This window comes from Cydia strobilella, chromosome Z (genome assembly GCF_947568885.1).
Source record: "Cydia strobilella chromosome Z, ilCydStro3.1, whole genome shotgun sequence".
Lineage (NCBI taxonomy): Eukaryota > Metazoa > Arthropoda > Insecta > Lepidoptera > Tortricidae > Cydia > Cydia strobilella.
This window is the reverse complement of record NC_086068.1, coordinates 35,338,414-35,364,939: the sequence shown is the minus strand read 5'-3', so window position 1 is coordinate 35,364,939 and position 26,526 is coordinate 35,338,414. Positions and strand designations below refer to the sequence as shown.

Below are 26,526 nucleotides of genomic sequence, written 5' to 3'. Positions count from 1 at the left end.
GATTCAGAAGCTGCAAGTGATGGATTCAACCTACTTGATACCAACTTGGTACTTACACCTGGTTTACTATCTTTGTATGCCAAATTGAAAGCAATAAAAATACTCACTTTATGTTTTTTGTTAAATTAATACCACTCTTTAAAACCATTTCGGCATAATGTTAGGTCTACTTGGTTGGTTTACAATTACATTTTTTGTTTGATACCTTGTAATAAAAAATCTTTTATAAGTTACAAGAAATCAAACAAAAAATTGACTTGTGAACCGCCCAAGTAGACCTAATATTATGTTGGATGAAAGTACACGCACGTATGTATATGTAGTTGTGCATGCACACATACATAGTTAGTTTCGGGAGCAAGTTAGAGATGGTGCTTTCAAATGAGTTTCCATACAATGCGTCAAGTGGGCTCTCTTTACCTATTATACTTACTTTACTCTTTGAGTCTGTTCTTCACGTTGAGTCAGTGTAGGTCACGTCATACTCATACGTCACGTCATTATACTTACTCGTCAACACTAGTCAATCACAATAATATTATCTGCTGAACCACGAATTTTATGCGAAATTGATATTTGTTGAACATACATTGATCCAAATATGGCAGCAATACCGCTAATGTACGCGCAAGAAGATTGTGAACTTGGTGGAAAAGAATCAATGGAGGTAAAATTTTAACTATTTATTACGACATCCTCATTTTCAGCAAACGGTTGCATGAATAGAAAATAGCAATATTGCATGGATATATACAAACATCTTACATTGTCATCATATGGTAATTCTAATAATTAATGAGTCTGTGTGAGTGATATTGTGAATGTGCCTGATTATAATTGACTTATTCCAGGACGATTTTGCGTATCGCAACAATGTAATGAATGCAGATAAGGAAATTAGATTGGGATTTATCCGTAAGGTTTATGGCCTTCTCGCAGTCCAACTACTTGCTACATTGGCTATTTCAACCGTGTTCTTGCAAGTGTCTCCAGTGAAGAGTTTTATTCATGAAAAGTAAGGCAATTATTACTATTTTTAATCAGGTTAGAATAAGTCTGACTGACATGATGTGCCAAGCATTTTATTTAGCTTTATACCTATATTGTATTCAAATATGTGCCATGTTTTCAGATAAAAGGTATGGCATTATTGGTTAAGAAGAAGAATAAGGAGTATGGCAATAGCACCAACAGTTGCACCTTTTGCTTAATAAGGGTTTATTTGATGGTGTCATTAGGCAAACTGTTAAAATGGTGTATAATGCTGACATATGATTAATTTCATCCTATGCTTACTTAGGAGTGACAGGAATCTGGGAAATGGTTGATTTTTTTATTATTACACACTTTTATTAAGGTTCACTGCATATTATAGGTACCCACCTATATATGTATATATTATATATTTATATATGTGCTTCTAATCTACTAAAACTAAAATTTGAACCACTTCCTGGTACCTGAGTCAATTGAAATTTGGAATACTACTATATTTCCGATGACAATGCAATAATATGCTAACATGGAGCTGATCTGATGATGCAGTCAGAAGGTAACCAAAGGAACGCCTCGATGGAAAAACACATACAGATCGAGGTTAGGCTCATTAGAAAGGTCTCGAGAAATACTTGATAGATGCAAATGAAAGACACAGACAGAAAGTACAGACAGCAATAAAAGTGCCACAATTTTTTTATTGATAGTAACTTGATAAAAGTGTTTTAATAGACAAAATGGAATGATAATTATTCCAACACAAAAAAATTATGTATCACTTGAAGGGTTATAATTATTATAACTTGCATTGCTTGTTGCAAATAACTTTTTAATTAAGTACCTTTTATTTATAAAAGTGTACTCAGACCTGTCTGTAGTCTGTCTGTAGTAAAACCAATCTTAATATGAATCTGTTGTGACCTGGGAATAATTACCCTCAAAAAGGGGTAAAACAGAGATTCTCTGGGGGTTACAGAATTGGTACGTACTATAAAATTCCAGTGTACATTGATGCAGCTTACATTTTATGATTTGTTACAGTCTACACAATAGAATTATGTATTATATAATGTAAACATTTGTTTTTAGTGATTGGATGGTATTTATCGCATTCATACTAAGCATTGGCACGCTTTTGGCTCTGATAGTGAAGAGACGTGACAGCCCTGCTAATTTGTACCTCCTTGCTGCATTTGTGAGTATAAAAAAACTGCTATAATCTCTCAAATCAATTTGACATTATCTGTATCTCATGTGAATTAACCCCTCAAGTCATATATAGACTCTCCATACCACCTCTCATGGTCATCTTGAAGTCTTAAGGGGCCCACTGACTATCAGTCCACCGGACGATATCGGCCTGTCAGTTAGAACAAACATTTGACAGTTCCAAACAACTGACAGGCCTATATCGTCCGGCGGACTGATAGTCAGTGGGCCCCTTTATGGATACAATTACATACAAAATGTATAAAACATAAGTATTCAATTTAACCCCTTAATTTATGGCATGAAAGTAATTAAGGAAGTACTTGGTGAAATACACTATGCTTAATTATCGGTGCCGGTGCGGTGATATTCATCAAAGTGTAACGCTGGCTGTTCAAACACTATACCTTTTACTTCACCCTGCTGCTGATGATGATGGGGAATCTAAATTTGCTAGTTTAAATTTAACTCTGACATTGACAAAGCTAAAAAGAGACCTAGTGGACGACCATTTCTCCATACAAACATAATCCCCATTTTCCTCTGGATTTTTACATTATGGAAAATGTTTTTACAAAATGTTATGTACCCATATTAACCATGCTATGCCCCTTTTTAGCCTTATTAGCTTTAAAAATTATGTTCGCAAGCCTATCAAAAGAGAGATGGCGAACGAAGCACACATCTAACATACATACATCTAATTGTGTCGAAATATTTTCTACAATGTTGATATCTGGAGAGGAAAATGGGGACTACATTTGTATGATGAAGTTTGGGCTTATGTAAGGTAGAGCGGGGCATGTTGAGCACATTTGAGTTTACCGTTTTATAATGCCATCTTAGAAGATTCAGAGTCATACCTACCATAGAGTTGCCGTCGGATTTAAAGACCACAAGGATGACAAAACAAACATTTAAAAAGAAATTAAGTTACTTTTTAGGGTTCCGTACCTCAAAAGGAAAAAAACGGAACCCTTATAGGATCACTCGTGCGTGTCTGTCTGTCCGTCTGTCACAGCCTATTTTCTCCGAAACTACTGGACCAATTAAGTTGAAATTTGGTACACATATGTAAGTTTGTGACCCAAAGACGGACATGTAACGTAAACAAATGAATTTTAAACATCGGGTCCACTTTTAAACACGGGGGTAAATGACAAAATAAAAAAATTAAGTTTATCTAAGTATATCATGTTACATATCAAATAAAAGAGTTCATTGTGGGAATCTCAAATAATTTTAGGATAAACAGTTTAGAAGTTATTCAAGCAAATAGGCAAAAAATTACCATTTCCCCCCCTTTATCCCCGAAACTACTGGGTCTAAAATTTTGAAAAAATACACAAAATAGTTCTTTACCTATAGATCACCGGAAAACCTATTAGAAATGTGCAGTCAAGCGTGAGTCGGACTTAATTACTTAGTTTTTGATCCGACCCCTACGGGTTTTTTAAAGACGTTTCACATAAAAAATACATTGTTTAAGATGTGTAATGTACGGAACCCTTGGAATGCGAGTCCGACTCGCATTTGGCCGGTTTTTGTTAAATAAAATAAAAGGTCAAATACAACCCTTATAATACATTAATATTTTTATACTGTACGCTCAGATTAGAAAGTTAACCCCTTACTTCATGTCAAAAATAAAAAGTTTTTGGTTAAAAATAAACTTTGATAGCTATCAACAGAGTTGTAAAAATATAACAGCCATCCTTAGATGGCTGAACCCTTTACCGCATGCGCAGCCTTAGCTGCGCATGCGGTAAAGGGTTAAGTAGATAAGTTTAGGTTTAAGAAAAAGTTAAGTTACATATCAACAGCTTACACAAACACAAAAGAGCCTCGTCTGCCAACAAACCACTGTTAACACTGTGTGGTTTGGCAGAAGAAAATATGTATTTACTTGTACGTAAGATTTTTGAATAAACGTTTTATTTTTTATTTTTTTTACTGAAGTCGATGGAACATTAATTATTTGGGAATAAATGTCATCAGACAAAATTCTTGTTTCGCGTATTAATAAACAGCAAAATGTTCTCAAGTCAAACAATAATATTATGTTTGCGGGTGAATCTTACTTCACCGTGATACAGTTTTAACTAGTACGGGGAGTAAAGGACTCATTCTTCTCATAATGTATAACTTTGCAACTAAATTAGTTTATTTACGTACCTAAATCAGACTGATGTATGTACCTCCATACCTTACCTATAAGTAATGTAACTTTTAGTTGTTGTTATTGAAATAAAGAAATTTGTTATTATTATGTGTATCTCCGTTTTAAAACTCTCGGATCTTTTGAGCCCGGTCATTTATAAGGCGTGCGTGGGGATATAGATCAAACACGTAGAGGCCGTTTGGAGAGATTTGATGTCATGTAGAACGCCTGCTGGAACCCATTCACGGGTACATCAATAGATACCCGTGAACCGGTTTCAGCAGGCATTGGAAGCTATTGTAGAGAATATGGACAGAGTACTGGTCTATGGTTTAAGTTTGGGTGGAAAAAAGACTGGGCTATTGCAAAGAAGTCCGGACACCTGCCAAAACATTGCTTGCACAAGTTATCGAGGCAGGCGGTGACTCGCCACTCGTTAGATGGGCACCTGATGCGCCATCGTAAAGACGGCCACTGGCCAGGCGCAATACCGGCGTGAGCGGCTCAGGGGTGTCGAGAGGTGTGCTGCGCTTTCTCCGAAGTTACTCGCGGCGTTATGCCCTTTAACACTTCCACCCCTGGAGCATATAGCTCTTACGACTTCCCTCTGGACGGCCAATGAAGGCAAGCCAGAGCTGAGAGTCCTGCGGGTCCCCTTGGGGTCCACTCCGACCGACGAAGACACGCCGGAGACGGAGACCCTGACCGACTCTCTGGAGCACTCGGGTCCGTGGGGTCGTCACTCCCCAACAGCTCGCCACAAGCTGTTATTGTTATTATTATAAAGGGGCCCACTGACTATCTGTCCGCCGGACGATATCGGCCTGTCAGTTGTTCGGAGCTGTCAAATTTTTGTTCTAACTGACAGGCCGATATCGTCCGGCGGACTGATAGTCAGTGGGCCCCTTAAGTAACAAAAGTCAGACCTGCTTAACTTGCCTTGACAGTCGACAGTGAGATAAGTTGAGCATTACATGGGTATGGGGTAAGTTGAGCAAGGAAAATATACCTATGAAAAAACGAGACTAACATAATTTTGGAAAGTTGTTTGAGTAATGAATTTCTGCACAATTATTAATAGGGTTATTGATTACTACTAAAAACCGTTTTTCGGCGTTCTCTGGTGCATAATAAATAACAATAAACACCCGCTACAATATTCATTAATGAATTAGGTATAATAAAATTAAAATTCAAGCTCGTACATCCAATGGTGAGACAAATTTATACATCAAATATGTAAAGGGCATACCAAAAATGTTATCTTCACAGCCAAAACCAACGGACAAATAACGAGGACGGAGACTCCGCCTGTGTATCTATGAAGGTGCTCAACTTTACAAGTTACCAAAAGATATCAAGGAATTGAAATCCATAACAGCTTCAAAAAAAAAAAAAAAACTTAAAATTCTATGTACCTAATAAATAATGTAATAATTATATGAGCTAGTGCATGTATATTTGTTAAGCAAATAGTATGCACATAATACCTATGTATTATATGACTATATTATAGTCAAGTAAATTGTTCATTCATATAAAAAAGTTATTTTTAAGTAGGGTAAATATTTTGAAAACATATATTATCCGTATAAAAAAAAAAAAAAAACTAAACATACTAATACAAACTATATTATTAAACAACATACCAAAATAAACATAAATAACAATATACTATAACTATAAATGCAAAAACTTTATTTAATTATTTTTTATTGCATAAAATTACATACATATAAATAATATACATCAATAAAAAAAACTATGTAAGAACTATATACATATATATATATAATAAAAACTATACAAAAAAAAAACCCTATTATATTATTTCTAACAAATACTATATAATTAATACTATCTGACCTGCGTTATTATAATTAAACCAATTGCCTTCTCCATGCTAACTGCTTCGTAGCTTGCCGACATTCGTTAGGCAACGAGTTCCCTTTGACCCGCTGTCGGACGCATGATTGGTAAACCAGCATAACGTGACTCACAATTTCTAATGACCGCGCTTAATCATAAGTCACACTTATACTGGATAGCGTAAACTCGCATGCGCTTGGTAAGCGTTGGGAATGCACCATATGGTTAGTAACCTTTTTCTATTTCTACCCACTTTGTAACCAAACGAATCTTTGTAATGATTATTTATAATGAATATTTATGTCACATTGTCTGCACGCTAGTCCTAAGATATACTTATTATAATTTTTTGTATTCTCAAGTAAGCGAATTTTGTAAATTCTTTTTGAGAATAAAGTTCTTCTTAAACCATAAAATGATTTTAATGAGTAATACTTACGTTAACATAGATATTAAAACACAATAGACATTAGATACAAATAAATTATAAGTAAATTTACTATTTTAAGTATTAATGCTTAGGGGACCCCTAGGTAATAAGAGCACCCATCCCCCTGTCGCTACTAGCTCGCACACACCGTAGGCACTGTAGGCTATAGCCTGGACGAACGTCTATCGGCCCTGTGACCGTGTGGCAAGTGGCATAGTGGCAATGGTGGCGTTAAGGGGTACGATTCATCTTTACAATCCGTCGTTACCGACCGATCGAAACGAGGGATTGATAGTGTATGTTAATATCGTTAACGATTTACTTAATCGAATACGATGTCGAAAATCGCAACAAAAACCCGTGCAATCATGAATATCGTAACGATGAATCGAAATTGTATGGCTCTTTGCAACCAACGATTTGCTTTTTGTCTTTTGTCTCATTCTTTAGGGGTATTCTCTAGGGTATTCTACTACCTAGTTAAATCAGTTTCTTTTTTAGAACTGTCAAAACGATTTGCTAATATGGAATTTATATGAAAAATTACATTGTGACGTCACGGTCAACTAACCTACTTTTTATACTTCAATCCAATTGATTAAATAGAAATTCTTAAAATAGACTAAAAAAGACATGACACAATGATAAATAGAAAAGACAAAACGAAAGAGACAAAAGACAAATGACGAATGACACCAAAGAAGACCATGACGAAAACCCAATAAGACATAGTAAAAGAAGAAGAAGATAGTGACAAAGAGCGAACAAGACGAGTAAAGAACGAGTGACGAATACAGAATGATACAAAATAAGAAATAAACGAATGAGACGAGCGATGATGATACTAGAAAAATACTACAGATCTTTTTTTTACTTTTAGACTTTTTAGAGGGTTGGCGAAACAGGCTTTAGGTTACTTTTCGCTCATGTCGTCGCAAATATGGACATATTTGGTATCAGTGCATTCAGCGTGATGTCCTGAACACAAATCATACCATGTGGGGTAACAAATGAAAGGGCTTTGTGAGTATCACAAATATATAACATACTGTAACATTTTCACTACTTCGTGTAACAAATTATTAGAAAACGGTCAAAAATTTCACAATCCACAGTTGACTTTGAACTGCTCTAAATTGAAAATGACTGAATGGATCATTCCAAAATACATACAAAGTGACTGTGAATATCCTCTATGTAACGTAAAAAAATAATTAACCAGATACAACCAAAAATAAGAAAAGTACATCAAGTTGAAAAAAGTGTAAGTTTCTGTTACATTAAACTGCAACTATAATTAAAACAAACAACAAACCAGACTATTTACATATATTTTTGAAATCGTCTTTTCACTAGCTTTCATTTGATACCCATATTGCTATAGTAAGAAAAAAAAACAACCCCCCCCCCCCCTTTTTTCATTAGCGGGCGCCATTTTCAAAATTTATATAGCCCATATGCGATGTGGTTGAATTCGTCAGAATTGTGTTAATGACATAGGCTATATAAATTTTTGAAAATGGCGCCCGCTAATGAAAAAGGGTGGGGGGGTGTTTTTTTTTATTCAGTTCAAAGTCAACTGTGGATTGTGAAATTTTTGAACGTTTTCTAATAATTTGTTAGACGAAGTAGTGAAAATGTTACAGTAGTTCACACCATGCATGAAATAAGGCACCAGACCTTCTAGCATGAGTTGCGTTCTCGCGCGCGACTCCATACATCTAGCGCGACTTCAAGTATGGACTCGCGCGCGAGAACGCAAGTCATGCTAGACCGTCAGATAATTATTAGAGAAACATAGATAGCAGTTGTTTGTAAACACAATTTCTATTTAATCAATTGGATTGAAGTATAAAAAGTAGGTTAGTTGACCATGACGTCACGATGTAATTTTTCATATAAATTCCCTATTAGCAAATCGTTTTGACAGTTCTAAAAAAGAAACTGATTTAACTAGGTAGTAGAATACCCTAGAGAATACCCCTAAAGAATGAGACAAAAGACAAAAAGCAAATCGTTGGTTGCAAAGAGCCATACAATTTCGATTCATCGTTACGATATTCATGATTGCACGGGTTTTTGTTGCGATTTTCGACATCGTATTCGATTAAGTAAATCTAAAGATATTAACATACACTATCAATCCGTCGTTTCGATCGGTCTGTAACGACGGATTGTAAAGATGAATCGTACCCCTTAACGCCACCATTGCCACTATGCCACTTGCCGCACGGTCACAGGGCCGATAGACGTTCGTCCAGGCTATAGCCTACAGTGCCTACGGTGTGTGCGAGCTGGTAGCGACAGGGGATGGGTGCTCTTATTACCTAGGGATCCCCTAAGCATTAATACTTAAAATAGTAAGTCCGCCGGACGATATCGGCCTGTCAGTTAGAACAAAAATTTGATAGCTCCGAACAACTGACAGGCCGATATCGTCCGGCGGACTGATAGTCAGTGGGCCCCTTTATAATAATAACAATAACAGCTTGTGGCGAGCTGTTGGGGAGTGACGACCCCACGGACCCGAGTGCTCCAGAGAGTCGGTCAGGGTCTCCGTCTCCGGCGTGTCTTCGTCGGTCGGAGTGGACCCCAAGGGGACCCGCAGGACTCTCAGCTCTGGCTTGCCTTCATTGGCCGTCCAGAGGGGAGTCGTAAGAGCTATATGCTCCAGGGGTGGAAGTGTTAAAGGGCATAACGCCGCGAGTAACTTCGGAGAAAGCGCAGCACACCTTTCGACACCCCTGAGCCGCTCACGCCGGTGTTGCGCCTGGCCAGTGGCCGTCTTTACGATGGCGCATCAGGTGCCCATCTAACGAGTGGCGAGTCACCGCCTGCCTCGATAACTTGTGCAAGCAATGTTTTGGCAGGTGTCCGGAGTTCTTTGCAATAGCCCAGTCTTTTTTCCACCCAAACTTAAACCATAGACCAGTACTCTGTCCATATATACAATAGCTTCCAATGCCTGCTGAAACCGGTTCACGGGTATCTATTGATGTACCCGTGAATGGGTTCCAGCAGGCGTTCTACATGACATCAAATCTCTCCAAACGGCCTCTACGTGTTTGATCTATATCCCCACGCACGCCTTATAAATGACCGGGCTCAAAAGATCCGAGAGTTTTAAAACGGAGATACACATAATAATAACAAATTTCTTTATTTCAATAACAACAACTAAAAGTTACATTACTTATAATATAATATCCGTCACAACACTATGTTCTAGCAATAAATATATTTCATTTAATTTGATGCCCCACATGGTATGATAAAAAAAAAAGTAAAAACGTTTGTACTGCCGACTTTTTGACGTCACAGCAACTACCCCACCCACTTTCGCGCTTGTCATCAGTCATGTCAGTCATGTCATGTCATATATTTGTGTTCATGACATCACACTGAATGTACTGATACCAAATATGTCTATAATTGCGACGACATGAGCGAAAATCGATTTCCAGAAGACTTCTAGACCAAAAACCACCTTACTATTTTGAGTCCGAATAAAAACAAACGAAGCATACTACTAACTCCTGCGCCGCGTGGCAACTGGTAAAGGCGGATTGTGTTCTCCCACAGACCTCACTTTTCGCCATATTGGTCTCCCGCGTCGCAGGTTTAGTTTTAGAGATATTTTGATTGTCCAACTTACCCGCTTGCTCAACATGCCCCTCCCTACCCTACACAATACGAGTAGGACGCCGCTCGTCGGGAAGATATATAAGTTTAAGGGGCCCACTGATTATCAGTCCGCCGGACGATATCAGCCTGTCAGTTAGAACAAAAATTTGACAGTTCCGAACAACTGACAGGCCGATATCGTCCGGCGGACTGGTAATCAGTGGGCCCTCTTCGAGTTCATTTAGTTTAGAGTATTTGGACCAAATTTACGTGGAAGCCTCTATTTATGTACCTACAGTAAAGTGTAAAAATATGGGTGCACTCATCATACTCAAAAGTATGTCGTCAGCGAATTAAGAGTCCCGGGCAAGCTCGGCCGAATTTCACCTTCCCATACCAGTGTCCCATACAAACGGAGTTTCGTTCTCAATTTAAACCTACGTGTTGGATTGTAATGAAACTTTGCACATATAATGACATTAGGCCAGGATTACACTTGTAAGTTTTACTTGCGTAAGTAGGAACACAGCTATACTACAGAATGAGATATGAATATCGTTATCTCATTCTAGCAAATAGCTTTGTCCCTACTTACGTAAGTAAAACTTACATGTGTAATCCTGGCCTTAGGGTATATCTAGGTCTGTAATTAGCTCTAGCATATCCTTTCAAGTGGCATACGTCATTTTTGAGTTGAAGGAATTTCGATTTTATTTTAATTAATCAAATTCCAAATTTAACCTTTTCGACGCCGTGTCAAACACAAAAGCTGTCACTCGGACGCCACGTCACCGAAGTGTCAAAACTGAAATTGAACTTTATGCACATGCACGTAGGTCTATGTTGCTATGTGGTCTTTGACCGATTAATCCGTCTTTGGCGTTGGACCTGCGGTGCCAATATATCCGTCCTGGCGTCCAAAAGGTTAAATGATTTAAATTGTGCGCGAGCCGGTTCCTACCACTTCAAGGGATATAAAACAAACGAAATAGAGCAAAAACAAGTTTTGTATGAAAAACTTAAATACGCTGTATTTTTTTAACTATGGTATCTGAAGCTACATAAACTAATTACAGACCTAGATATACCTTTCCCGATTGAAAGTACAAAGTTTTAGAGTAATGTAGTTAGTCGTTTTAAAATGAGAGCGTAACTACGTTTGTATTGTTGCCGGGGACTTAAGAACTATGGGAGATATGGGACATATTTTTGAGTAAGTCTTATGCACCCAGCATATTTTTACACTCGACCTCCCGCAAACTGTTGCCAAAACATAATGCAATTGAAATATTGTTTTACAGACTGTGGTGCAGTCCTATACAGTGGGTGTTATTGTATCATTCTATGATACCTTTGTAGTGCTGCAAGCATTGGCTCTCACTTTCACCGTGGTTTTCTCTCTGACGCTCTACACCCTCAACACAAAACGTGATTTCTCATTTATGGCTTATGGGTCTGTATAAAATGATTTTCTAAACCGTTTATACTCTCTTTAGACATCATCTTCCCCCGGGCGCAGCCTGCAGAGTGCAGTTTGCTAATTTACAAATTTTTCGTTTTCTTTTTCAGCCTCGTAGGTGGAGTCAGCGTTCTCATTATTGGTGGCTTACTTCAAATCTTTATCCAAAGTTCGGGGTTGGAGCTACTCTTGGCATTCGGTGGTGCTATCCTCTTTAGTATGTTTTTGATCTTCGACACGCAGCAGATGATGACCAACCTGTCGCCTGAGGAATATATTCTGGCGACCATTAATTTATACATGGATATTATCAATTTATTCCTACACATTCTCCGCATTCTTAATGAATTGAACCGCAACTAAGCGTCTATAATGATAGTTTTTCAGCTCTATTACAGAATTTACCTTTTATCTCGATGTATTAACTATTAGTATCCAACAATAAGATTTCTGTAAATGGCACTTAGTAATCTTTAAACCAGGGATAACGTAACTTATAAATTAATATAAATTCCTCTACGGATAATTTACTATCACGCCACTGCTCGGTAACTTAGCAATAAAATTCAATAGATGGTTTAAACCAAAGAGAATTTAGTATATAGGCGCATTTTCAAAGTAAATTTTGTAGTCACAGTAAATTTACTGTGATCTTTCAACACAGGACTAAAACTTTTGAAACGCCATTTGACTTTGATCCTTGTTCTTTCATTTATGTGTTAAATATCAAACGGTGGCGACATCTACACGAGTATAGGCCAAAGGTATGGCGCCATGTTTTCGAGCGATGGCAATACGCCATTAATACTAAATTCTCTTTAGTCTAACTTAACTAAAATAAAGCATGAAAGTGGCGACTTATTTTGTTCCTAGTATAAGTAATCCCATAAATAAAACGTAATTCCAGAAACCTTCAATAGGTAAATATCGCCGCGCCTGTCTGCCGTAACGTGTCTTTCTCCTTTCATTTGAATCCAAAAGAAGCCTCTATAATATCTGCAACTGTTTGGCAGAGTGATAAATGTTCATACCCCGGGCTTAGGTTATATATGAAAATCGATCCTTAAGGAGTAAACTCCAAAAACTGAATATAAAACGTACCTAATTTAAAATGGCTGTGAATGTTCAGTACGTTACATTCCTTTGTTTAGTAAGATATTTTTTTTTAAGATTGATACGAGGTATTAACCCATTCATGGCCAAGAACCGCTGAGCGTACTCAATACGCCGGGCCATCATACAAACCGTTTTTAGCTAAAACGCATGACTCAGCTTATGGGTCTCGAGCCTGGCGCGAACGGTAAATAAATCGCTGCTTATGAAGCCGACCAGTTGAACAACATTATGCAACATTTTTACTAACCACCTTTTTTCTGTGCCTATCAAAATAAACTAATTATTGCAGTTTGTAGGAATGAATATTCTTACTTTCTACAAGCTTTTAATGTCAGGCCAAGCTAAGTTGGCAGCGATTTTGATAGCCCAGCTTGTGCAAGTGCTAAGTTAAACGTCATAATTTCATAGAGGTTTGACGTTTAAAACTTGCCGTGTTTGTTGTTGTTGTTTTTTGGGTTAAGCCAGAGTCACAAAATACGAAATCACTAAACAGCACAGAAGGAGTATAAAGTCGCCAACGAATAAATCGTGACTAAATAATATTTTCCATGTTACTCCAAAATAAATATCTAATAGGGGGATGGGGTGAATCACTTCTTGAACTCTGGTGAAATACCACATGAAAGATAATACCGCCGCTCGGCTCGGATGCATTCATTGTTTAGTTGTTTACTGTCCAAGTGTGTCCGATAAGCTTACACCTGACCTGCTAGCATGAGTTGCGTTCTCGCGCGCGACTCCATACATCTAGCGTGACTTCAAGTATGGACTCGCGCACGAGAACGCAACTTATGTTAGACCGCCTGGTCGGTCATTATCTTTGTTTTGGTAAACGCCATTATATTAATATTAGTAACAATAGAGCACTTAAAATGTATTATAGTACCTACTTCCTAATCTACCGTAGAAACCACGAAGATGTTTTAAAAACTTGTAAATATTTGTCACACACTATTACGATAATACAATACCTATTAGTTAGTGGTGACTGTTTTAACCGCCTTGTTTTATATTGAAACGAAAAAAAAAGAATCTTTACATGATTGTTAGTAGTAAGATACAATACAACGATCACCAAATATTATGACATAAAAGTACATTATTATACTACGATTTGGTCCCTACAAAATATTGCTTACCATCATCCAAACAGTAATCGGTTGTAAAATGATACAATATCAAACAGCTTCAACATGAAATAAGCTTTAAAACCAGCCAATAAAGTTTATTTTAGCCTGCTATGGATACATTTGTAGTTTTTACATCTAGCGCCAGGCCACGGTGACCCACACCTTGAGCCATGTCAATAACTTCTTAAATATATATTTTTTTGGTATATTTGAATTTGAAATATGGATATCTCTGTTTGCTTCCAACGCGTATGTATCTAGAATTTCAGTATTCTTACTATATTGCACTGATAGTTAACCAAACTTGAATATTTAAGACCCTGTTTTCATTTCAAAAAACGTGTTTATATTTTTTTAGCCTAATATACCTTATAGAAATGGTTGTCAGCCTATATGATACTTACGTTATTACGTCAAATTACGTTTCGTTTATTTTGAAAACGGAATTTATTCATGACTCACATGTGAGTCACTGGCCCTGCGGAACTGTTTGAGAATGACCCATACGCTGAGTCGCCGGCCCTGAATGGGTTAAACAACTTAGATAAGATATGGTTACATCGGATAACGATTGTTAAATATAATATTCTGCTATATATTATATATGTTGTTGTTTTGTCTGGTAGATTTGCCAAGTGTATTATCAAATTACTAGCAATGTCGTGTATCACATTTTTATCACAACAGCTTTAGAAGTAGATTTGATGTGGTTTCCTATTCCTAAGCCCGCTCCAGACTACGCGGCGTCGCGCACGAGTGTGGAGGGCCCTCTACGAAAGCACAAACGCATCATTATTCTTGTTGGCTCTTTCTTTAGCCTAAAGTATTACCTATTTGTGTAAAGTTTTCTAAAATAAACTGAAACAAAAAGGCATTTTCCTTTCACTAGCTCGGAAAGCCGTCTTTTATCCTTTAAAACAAGCGGGGAAAAACGCATTTTATCCACTAGTGAGGAAAGTAAATTGACCTTGGATGGAGCGTGTTTAAGTAGCTTGACAGATAACAAAACGTAAAACGCTCATAATAATGGTTCGTTCGATATTAATTATCATTAAATAAATGGTTTGAGAATCTAATAAAAAATACCAGATTTAGCTTTATTTAATGATTTTAAGATATTATACTACTCTTTGATTTTAAGTCATAAACCTTAAAATTCCATAATAAACGTTTGTTTTTTAATAATTATGTTAAATATAATTCTGAACGCACAAGTCGATGCAATTTCAAAACGCATCATTGACATTTCATACGTCAGAAATGTCAATATTGTCAACAAAAATTTTACTTAAAAACTCAGAATAATGACTAAAGCAAAGAAGCCGGGCAAAAATAAAAGCTCGGTAAAAGATATCGTATTCACAACACGTTATTACTTTTTGTCTATGAGTGAGTGAGACAACAATCCGCAAGTTCTTTCGTTTTTTTCAGTATTGTCATAAGATGAACTGAGGGAAATGTCAAATGGTCCTATGTGGTTCTATAATATAATCCAGCCAAATAAAATATAAGTTCGTTATTTCACAGGTAGGTGTCAACTGTAACAACTTGACATAGTCGTATTATTTTAGTTGAAATATTTCGGGATGTTTCAGCGGTCATCTTGGTTTATTTTAATTATATTCTTGCTATTCCTGAAAGATTGTTGGAAAACGTGTTGAGTTTTTATTTGTAATGGTTTGAAGTTCCCTTTGTGATAATGTCTTGTGTGATCGAGGGCTGTAAATCGCATACAGGAAGAAAAGAAAATATGCACGAACCGGTAACCTTTAATCGGTGAGTTTTGTTCAATTTTGAAGAAATTAATTTATAGGACCTGACCCTAAACATAGAAATCGACATATTGTTTATGTAATTATTACTTGCATTCAAGTCTATATAGATTTTTGCATAAATTTTCGAACTTTTCTGCTAAGTATGAAAGGTTATATTTTTGGCATAGTGATGTATCGACCTCAGATCAATAACCTATCGACATTTACAGCTTTCTTATAGTTTGGCCCAGGACTGTCTCATTTTAATTGATGAGTACAGTCAAGGGCATCAATATATATACATTCCCAAAGTCTCAAAAATATGTGTACGCTCAGACAATAAAATCGTGTTCACATATTTTTAAGCCATTTGTCTGGAACGATATTTTTGCCTTCGACTGTACCTATAGTTTTCTTTGTTCTTACTTACTGACAGATTGTGTTTGCCAGACTATAGTTTAATACTAAAAACCGGTCAAGTGCGGGTCGGACGCGCGCACCAAGGGGACCGTACTTTTTAGTATTTGTTGTTATAGCGGCAACAGAAATACATCATCTGTGAAAATTTCAACTGTCTAGCTATCACGGTTCATGAGATACAGCCTGGTGACAGACAGACGGACAGCGAAGTATTAGTAATAGGGTCCCGTCTGTACCCTTTGGGTACGGAACCCTAATAAAAAAGACATTAATGATCATTGACGAATGTTCCTTTTATTAATATTGTTGGTCACAAAACTCAACTTTTTATTTCAGATTTCCAAAGGACGAGGAATAGGGGATATTACTGCAATGTTCTGCCACCAGAGTGCAGCACTAGCTTTTTTAGTGCACCGTATCGTAACTTATTCATACTGTACCTTTAACAGGTTTTTGACAAGTTTTCAGGGGACCTACCGGAAAACTCGAATCCGAAATTTCGTTATCTAGCTGCCTCTTTATCGCTCGAATACGCAAGAGTAAAAGAGATGTTAGATAACGAAAGTTCGATTTTCTTGTTTCGCGATAGACCCTCAGATTGTGATAGTGGCCCTATTATTAAATAAAAAAAATATATTACACGAACGTTTTTTTTTTTTTCATTTCCTATTTGGTACAGTCAGCTGCAGAGAAAAGGTACCCCACGTCCATACTAATTTACAGAACTTTGTATGCAGGGGGGGTGCCTTTTCTCTGCAGCTGACTGTACATGACTAGAAACTATACTTAGTCTTTTAGCATTAGAAAAAACGGTAAACCATTTCCACGTGTCTTTTTATTGACAAGTTTTTTTATAAATATAGCAATATTTTACTTATGAAAGCAAAAGTATGTAAATAATCGTATATTATATTTGTTGTGACTTATTTTCAAAGCGTTTTTCGATAAAACGACACGTTAAGATCGCTCGCCTTCTTTCTAATGATAAAAAAACGAGAGGTATAGTTAGACGGTTCTGAGTGGTAGACTGCAAATGAGATAAAAGCTATATTAGGTACATGCATTAATCCTCATATCAAGCGGCTCTTTGATTCCAAGGATTGCATAATTTTTATACTTTTTAATGATTTTTAGAATATGAAAATTATAAAAAGTATAAAAGTTATGCAATCCTTGTATTCCACGCATTTCATTTCATTTCAACTAGCCGCCTGCTACAGATTTCTTGAAATTGCCGCGTTTTTTCAAGTTCAACTTTCATTAGCCAGACTATTATCAATTTGCCAATTTCGTGATTATTCTTTTACACGGCACATAAACTTATGCATAATTTATCGATATAAAAAGTCGACACAGTCACATCCCTAGCAAATTATCAAACTTATGACACCGTACGTAAATGAGAACTAACAAGCATATATGCATCTCTTTTCGGCACATTATCTAATTCGTAAGGAAGTAAAGTACGGGTATACATATTTGCGAAGCATTTTTGCCCGACTTCTATGCTTTAGTCATTATTCTGAGCTTAAAAACTTCTCACGTAAGAGTACAGAATTTCCAGTTTTTTTTGTTATAATATCGTACAAAAATGAGTGATTCCAGTTGATGAAGATGATCTAACGCCTGTGGATGTTGTACTTTCCTCGCTATAGTGAGGGGAAAAGTTTTGTGTTACACACGGGTGCAAAGTTGTATAACAAATAACTATTAATAAATGGTTTAAAATCCTGAATCCTGTCTGTATCCTTATGGCGTGGCGCTTGTGACACTGGATACGATTCGCACGTCGCGTCGTTCGTTGTGCGAGCGTGTTGTCGCTATAATACGTGCATAGCCCACGTCCATCTTGGAAAACGAATAGATCACAACTGAATGTCGCCATCGTGTAGTTGCGTTTCAACCATCGCATGGCCACCTCGCTGGCCCATCGTGTAGAGGAGCCATGAGCGAGACAACGCTATGCACGTATTATAGCGACAACCCGCTCGCACATGGAACGACGTGCGAATCGTATACAGTGTCACCAGTGTGCTAACTTGCTAAGCGCTAGCCAACAAGCATTAGCCGCTGCAGCAATTTATGTATACGCTACGAACCAACATTATCTTAAGGCGCTAGTCGCTATATTTGGCCGTAAACTCTTACTTTCTAGAGTATATCTTCTTAACGGTTCAACGAAAAATTATGAAAAAAATATATATGAATCTACATTTTATGTACAATATTTCTAACGTTTAACTTTTTCCCTGTGACTTATAAGTTTTTCCATAAAGGCCGTTTTGCGACTCATTTTGCTTATATCTCCTAAACTGTTTATTCGATTATAGTTATTTTTAAACTAAAATAAATGTTTTAACAGGCACTACAAATGCAACGTTTCATAATGTTAAAAAATCTTTTCGTGCGTATGTAGCTCGAAAACGGCGTAGCCGGCAGTCATGAGCTAGCTTTGAGACGAGGAGGCTGTGTCGCTTGTCGCTCCGTGCCTTCCTTGTACTCTGTATCGTCACTTGTAATATGAATTAACGTAACCGCCAAAATTACGAAATTGAGTTAAGTATACAGTTCGACTGCAAATTTGATGATCTGTCGATTACTGCTATTAAAATTGCGATACCTTGAAAAAAATGTCGATTACGTTAACCAAAATCAAACCATTTTTTTCATTTTAGGGACTTTTTTTAATGTATGGCACATTTTTTATAAAAAGCTTACCATATTATAACGTAACGACACATTTTTGACTGTGTATTGAGATCGTTTGAGGTAAAGACCAAAGTTAAAAAAAATAATTAATGTACAAGTCATCTGTATACAGATATGACTCTTACATTTGTGGCACATTATAACCGATTGACTGTTACGCTAAGTTGAAAGCTAGGTATTAATATTATATTTAAAAAAATAACTCTACATTACGTTTGGTTTTTGAGACCAAAGCATTGTAAATATTTACCCAGCTCAGACAAGTTTCAAACTTTATAACGAGATTGCTTATCTTGTAATATCAACTAACGTGGTCCAAATGACGATTTTTCAGGTAAAACCAAAAACTAATTTGCAAATTAGTAAACGTGCTGTAATTTTTTTACAAACAAATCTTATTGAAATCGTATTTATAGCAATTATTTTGAATTGGGCATGTGATGAGGAGGGATGAATGCCATATAGGCAAAATAATGTTAGGGATGAATGTTGATGGACGGAGAGCGTATGGTAGACCCAAAAAGCGATGGATGGATTGTGTGAAAGAGGATATGAGAAAGAAAGGAGTGAGTGCTGAGGTGACGAAAGATAGAGGAGAATGGAAGAGAAAAACATGTTGTGCCGACCCCACATAACGTGGGATAAGGGCAGGAAGAAGAAGATTTTGAATTTGTGAGATCTTTAAGCTAAATGAAGTATTAAAAAGCCTACTGTTATAGTTTAGAAAACAGCATGGCGCTTACGTTAAATTTTTTTCGAATATCAGGTGTTACATTAGGATTAAGTTAAAAAAATTAAGAACAGTGTAAGGTATGTCACAATTTTACTCACTATTATTTTTAGTCGCTTTTGGCGACATGTTTCGGATTCTTTGGAATCCTTCCTCAGGCACGAGTGTCCGCGGCGGTTGTACGTCGTGCAGACGTGCACTGCCCGCGCCGCCCGCCTCGTCTCTCGTTGCGCATGCGCTGATGGGGCGGGGGCGGGGGGCGCGGGGCAGCCCCCCCCCCCCCCCCATAAATAATAGTGAGTAAAAACCGTACTGATAAATATTTTGAAATATGTCTCACGATAGTTTAAGTGCGAAAATTAAGGTAAGTGACACGGTTTTTAAAATGTCGACTTACGTTACAAGAAAATAATTAAAGCATTTTCAAACTTATTCTCTAGTAATAAGGTCTAACATAGAATTAGTTCTTCGGTTTTAGATACTTTTCGGCATGGTGGTAAGCCATGAATAAAACTGGGTTTTTAGTACGAAACAGTTTAATTGTTAAAAAAACTTAAAAATCTGTATTAAAAAGAACTAAAACTATTAAACCTCTATAAGGTTCTGTAATTTTCAGAAGAAAAAAAACAATGAATCGTTACAAATGAATGAAAATTTTGAGATCAGCAAAAACACTTAATTTTACCTTCATATTTTCTACTTTTCTTTACTCCCTTTCCTTGCTTTGCTCCTTTCCCCTTTTTTGGAGCATCTGTGGCTTTTGCTGCACCTTCAGCTTCCCCTTTTTTATCTTCCTTCCTTCGTATTTATTGCGTTTCTTTCGTTGCATTCATCAACTTCCTCCCTTTGGTCTGTCGTTTCAACAGCATTAGTTGGATCTTCATCTTGTATAATATTGATATAAACTTTCACGATTTTTACTCATTTTTATTCATTTCATTTTTTAATTGTATAATATTGTCTAAAATGTCTTACTTGTCACTGTTCGTTTTCATCATCAACCACCACCAATAAATATCTATATACAACGTAAATTGATAGCCTATGTTAATCAATTAATTATTATTTTGTTAGGAATCGAACTTTATTAAAAACGTAAAAATGGCAATATGTCCGCGCATGTTCAAATACTTTTATTTTTATATTTCAAATGAAGCTTTCTCAAACATAAGTGGAAATATTGTCATTATTTTCGTAATAATAGGCTGCGAAACACCGTGTTAAACGCGCTTAAACGCGTCAGAACCAAATCAACTTTCTGCAGTTATTTAGTCTTTGGCCACAATAACTCCAATTTTATTGCACTTTGGCTCAGCACAAGCATACCGTCACTTGTAATGTGAATTAACGTAACCGCCAAATGATGATTTGTCAGGAGAAGCCAAAAACTAAATTTCCCCTCACTAGCTCGGAAAGCCGTCTTTTATCCTTTAAAACAAGCTGAGAAAAACGCATTATATCCACTAGTGGGGAAAGTAATTTGACCTTGGATGGAGCGTGTTTAAGTAGCTTGACAGATAACAAAACGTAAAACGCTCATAATAATGGTTCGTTCGATATTAATTATCATTAAATAAATGGTTTGAGAATTTAATAAAAAATACCAGATTTAGCTTTATTTAATTATTTTAAGTCATAAACCTTAAAATTCCATAATAAACGTTTGTTTTTTAATAATTATGTTATTTTATACAATTCTGAACGCATTTCAAAACGCATCATTAACATTTCATACGTCAGAAATGTCAACATTGTCAACAAAATTTTTACTTAAAAACTTCTCACGTAAAAGTAAAGAATTTCCAGTTTTTTGTTATAATATCGTAAAAAAATGAGTGATTCCAGTTGATGAAGATGATCTAACGCCTGTGGATGTTGCACTTTCCTCGCTATAGTGAGGGGAAAAGTTTTGTGGTACACATGGGTGCAAATGTATTTTACTTCTCGTGTGTTAAAACACTCGCGGGTAAAATACAATTTTGCACCCTTGTATAACAAATAACTATTGTAAATCAGAAAAAGTGCTGTAACTTTTTATTTACAAATCTTATTGAAATCGTGTTTATATCAATTATTTATAATTTGTGAGCTCTTTAAGTTAAATAAGGTATTAATAAGGCAACTGTTATAGTTTAGAAAATAGCATGGCGCTTACGTTAATTTTTTTTCAAAATTTAGGAGTTACATTAAGATTTAGTTAAAAAAATTAAGAACAGTTTAAGGTATGTCACAAAACGTTTAAGGTATGTTACGAAAAATTAATGTAAGTGACACAGTTTTCAAAATGTGGACTTGCGTTATAAAAAAAATAATTAAAGCATTTTTAAACTTATTATCTAGTAATAAGGTCTAATATAGAATGAATTCTTCGGTTTTAGATACTTTTTGGCATGGTGGTAAGCAATGAATAAAACAGTTTTTTTATGTACGAAACAGTTAAAACAAACTTAAAACTACTTAAACAGACTTAAATGAATTGCAAGTAAAATACACAATGAAGGACGACGGTAGACTTGAAAGACATCATTGGGTCAAGGGACAACAAAAATAGGGAAAGGAAATGGAAAAGTTCAGTCTAGCACGGGTCGTAACGAATAATCCATCGATTGATTCTCTGCATAAACTTTATGAACAACGATTGCCAATTTCCACAAAAAAGTACAAGCAATATTATTTACAGCTGCCTTACGTGGGCAAACAATTAAAAAAACAATTGTTAATGTTATTATATTTTTATTACTTTTGTTATTATAGAGGCTATAGTAATACATAATCTGAGGAAATTTCAAGTGTCTACATATTACGGTTCTAGAGATATACCGATTGTTATGGGCGGGAAAAAAACGCCATATTTTTTTATGAATGTACGTTAAAGCAGCAATAGAAAAATAACTTCAGTGAAAATTTGAACAGTCTAGCTATTGCTGATACGCAGACAGCCGGATGGACAGCGGAAGCTTAGGAACAGGGTTCTGTTTGATATCCTTTGGGAACTCGACTCTAAAAAATATCTAGTTGAATTCCTTGACCCCAAATATGTATATTTAGACACTAAGTTTGTGATTCTACGTTATTTAGAACTCGAGATATTAATGACATACGCAAGGCCTGAATTACCCACAGGCTAATCAGGCTGAAGCCTAGGGCGCAAGGACCAAGGGGGCGCGGCGGCGGCTCTGAGTTGAGATAAGCGGGGGGCGGATATACATAGTCAACCTAGAGCGGTCAGAACATAGGCCCTGGATATACGTATAATTCAAAATGGCCGCCATAAAATTAAAGATGGCCGACGGAGGAGTTGGTTCCTATCAAAAACATGGACCTAACGAGTACCTGAAAAAAATTGGTGCTTTTGTCCAGCGTGTCCACATTATCACCTGAAACTGCCCTACTATTTGATAAGACTTGGCCTGAAAATGCGGAAGCTAATATGAGAGCTTTTAACTAAATAATATGGTTGTTAGCCATTGCTTGAAGTACCTACATATAAAATAAAATAAACTTTCCACACTAGGGTGGGAAATGTAATTTTCCACCCGGCTGTCAGCCAATTAAAGGTGAACTTTCCGAATAGGAGATGGATGGAGAGATATGAAAAAATATAAATGTTCAATGAGATACACTGGCAGTTTTTAGAGTAGATACTTAGATAAAACTGTAAGTGATTGGGCAGCAATATATTATTTATATGTAACCACACACATACGATTGTACCAGATACATACGACTATAATGTACCTATAACTTCAAAATACACACAATGAGAATTTATCTACACACGCGGTAGCGTGTCAAGCCAAGTTCAAAAGAAGATAACTGGCGACGCAGCGGCCGTGTTATATTATATTACACGAACGTTTGGAGCCACTTCTGACCCCTGCGTAACTCAAAATCTGTAAGACATAAACAAATTACATTTGGTTCATTTATTAAGACCCTTAAGGCTAACTAGATAGAACCCCAAATTTCATAAATATAGCTCAACCGGTTATTAAGATACACACAGACATCTAAAAATCGGGATTATTCTCACTGACTTATTGATTGACTAGGCTAACATCAAAAAACTAACCCACTTCCAGGTGACGTAGTAAGTTAAAATATGGCATCCAGCTGAGTAATTGTGTGGTTACGAACCTAACATCAAAAACACAGTTTTTAGGGTTCCGTACCCTAAGGGTAAAAACGGGACCCTATTACTAAGACTCCGCTGTCCGTCTATCTGTCTGTCACCAGGCTGTATCTCATAAACCGTGATAGCTAGACAGTTGAAATTTTCACAGATGATGTATTTCTGTTGCCGCTATAACAACAAATACCTACTAAAAAGTACGGATCCCTCGGTGCGCGAGTCCGACTCGCACTTGGCTAGGTTTTTTTTGAAATTTGTAACATTTTCAAAAAACAGTTTTTATTTACAACTAAGCGCCTATCGAATTTGTAATAGCAAAAATGAATTTTAGTTTCGAAATCAACTATGATGCATAATAAAAAAAAAAGTAATAATGATATCCCATCAAAGAATTGATAATATATATATATTGCCGGCGAAGTCAACAACGACGCATATTCTTAGTGTTGAAATTGGCTCTTATTTCACATTTATGTTTTTGATAGGATAATAATCACAGTAGAATTCCAGTTGAAATCTAAACATGTTTTTCTTCATGTTCAAAATAGCTTTATGAAAGTTCGATTTATATATTATTCTATAAAATGACAATAAAATGAGTAGTTAAAAGAATGAAAATAAAAATCCTGACAGTGCTATTTATATAATAGTAGCACACTATACAGTATACATATACAATCACTTTTCTTCGTATTTAGCGTAATTAACACTTGCAGTGCCAAGCAGTGGCGTAGTGTGAACTAATATAGCCGTGGGCGAAGTCACATCTGCGAGGCCCTATTCTTTCAATGTGTATTCCCAACACATCGCATTTTGTTCGCAATAATTAAACCTCACACGCCTCCGCTCGGCGTCTATATTTTAATTAGGCACCAGTACCAAGTACTGTACGAGTATGTCTCACTATAGTCTTTGCATTGCAACGTAAGAATTGATATTTTGACAGTTATGAATTGAAAGTTTTACCAGGGCCGCCCTGAAAATCTAGGGAATTTGATACTTGAGAACTTATTTTTGATATGTAGGTATTATACTTTTTCAATATCACCATAGTTTCGTTATCCGAAAACACTTAGAAAAAAAAACAATGTTCGTTTTTTAATTGTTTCTTAGAATCGATGAGTCGCTGCTGAAAATGGAACTAGCTGTCCCGTGAAAATTTAAGCTATCATTTATTACGACTTTAAAAGTGGATTAACACAACAACAATGTGGAGACCGATTGACTGCTGATTTTAGCAGTGAAGCACCTTCAAAGACGACAATATACAGGTGGTATTCGGAATTTCATCGTGGCCGTGTTTTCTCACGGATGACTTGCGTCAGTGAAGGTCGACCAAAATCGGCCGTCACTAGTATTTAGTATTGTGTCAGGACTGTCAGGGATATACGCATAATATGAGCCTGAATCGAAAAACCAATCTCGAGTACCTATGGCAAGTAGAATTATTGGACCATCCTCCATACAGTCCCGACTTAAGTCCTAACGATTTTTTTAAATTCCCGAAAATCAAGAATAAGTTGCGTGGTCAGCGTTTTCAGACGCCGGAAGAAGAAGTCGACGCTTACAAAATTTCCAATTTGTCGCCCCCACTTCAGAGTTCAATATCTGCTTTAAAAACTGGTTTTAAAGAATGAAAAAGTGCATTAAATATAAAGAATACTTTGAAAAACAATAAAAATTACTTTTATTTAATTTGAATGCATATTCTTTTCAATTCCCGACATTTTCAGGGCAGCTCTCGTATACGTATGTGAAGCTAGGGCTATCAGTTAAACGATAGGGCTTTACTCCATGTACCTATATAAGGGTCTATTCATAGCTGTCGTATATTCATCCTTACTTAGCGCCGACTATACGCAGCGCAGTCTTTCTAAACCACGCCTCAACAATCAACAATTTTAGCTAACATTAAACCAGTCCTTTACGCAAAATTTAAACCGCCTAACCGACAATTTACAATGAGAACAATATTTTTCACGACTCCAGCTCGTAAAGGTTATCTTTATTAATCAAAACTTATGAGAAAGTTGCATTTTATCCACAAGAGTGGCAAAGCAACTAAATACGAATTTTGAGTTGATTAATTCATCCTTACTTAGCGCCGACTATACGCAGCGCAGTCTTTCTAAACCACGCCTCAACAATCAACAATTTTAGCTAACATTAAACCAGTCCTTTACGCAAAATTTAAACCGCCTAACCGACAATTTACAATGAGAAAAATATTTTTCACGACTCCAGCTCGTAAAGGTTATCTTTATTAATCAAAACTTATGAGAAAGTTACATTTTATCCACAAGAGTGGCAAAGCAACTAAATACGAATTTTGAGTTGATTACCTAGTTGGCTGGTGAAATTGACTTTTAATTATCAATATTAGCACAAGGAGTTAAACAACAACTTTGCCCCCTTGTAAATTAACTACGTATAGTTAATTATAAGTAGTTAATTTATGTTATGAGAACTGGGGTACATATGTTGAGTTTATTTATCTTCACTAAAGATGCTCTCAAGTGTGGCGGGGTCCATGTGGTGCGCGCCGTCGTCGGGCGGCGGCGCCGCGGCCGGCTCGGGCTGCTCGCTGCTGTGGTGGATCTCTTGGTGGATTCTCATGTAGTATGAATCGCTGAACCTCTCTGTGCAGAGGTGACACTCGAGTTGTTCCTTCGGCAAATCCTCATCATCAGTGGACTTGTGCTCCTCAGCTATTATCCTGTAAAGTCAAAATTAAATCAGGTATAAATAATAATAAATATTATAAGGACATTTTTACACAAATTTACT

At 36.4% G+C, this 26,526-nt stretch overlaps 3 protein-coding genes across 4 annotated transcripts in view; 1 reads left to right on the top strand and 2 right to left on the bottom strand.

Moving 5' to 3' along the window:
• The first annotated feature begins 505 nt into the window (after positions 1-505).
• LOC134753816 (protein lifeguard 4-like) lies at positions 506-13,609 on the top strand. The gene is made up of 5 exons (XM_063689759.1): positions 506-667; positions 852-1,015; positions 2,086-2,191; positions 11,591-11,742; positions 11,859-13,609. The coding sequence occupies exons 1-5, from the start codon at positions 602-604 to the stop codon at positions 12,109-12,111; spliced, it is 741 nt and encodes a 246-aa protein (XP_063545829.1). The 5' UTR covers positions 506-601; the 3' UTR covers positions 12,112-13,609.
• A 6,207-nt stretch (positions 13,610-19,816) lies between these two features.
• Positions 19,817-26,526, bottom strand: part of LOC134754353 (aspartate aminotransferase, cytoplasmic) — a 124,516-nt gene continuing 117,806 nt past the window's right edge. The window contains exon 10 of the mRNA XM_063690645.1: positions 19,817-19,828. The gene's annotated coding sequence lies outside the window, so the exon portion shown is untranslated. The remainder of the gene's footprint in view (positions 19,829-26,526) is intronic.
• LOC134754301 (zinc finger protein 436-like) overlaps positions 20,132-26,526 on the bottom strand; it is a 35,792-nt gene continuing 29,397 nt past the window's right edge. For both annotated transcript variants that reach the window (XM_063690540.1, XM_063690539.1), the window contains exon 9: positions 20,132-26,455. In XM_063690540.1, the coding sequence (XP_063546610.1) occupies positions 26,227-26,455 (229 nt within the window). In that variant the 3' untranslated portion in view covers positions 20,132-26,226. The remainder of the gene's footprint in view (positions 26,456-26,526) is intronic.

Coding starts and splice junctions, on each gene's coding strand:
- LOC134753816 (XM_063689759.1), top strand. CDS start 602: ATGGCAGCAATACCGCTAATGTACGCGCAAGAAGATTGTGAACTTGGT. Junction 1,016..2,085: donor AAGAGTTTTATTCATGAAAA/GTAAGGCAATTA, acceptor ATTTGTTTTTAG/TGATTGGATGGTATTTATCG. Junction 2,192..11,590: donor TGTACCTCCTTGCTGCATTT/GTGAGTATAAAA, acceptor ATTGTTTTACAG/ACTGTGGTGCAGTCCTATAC.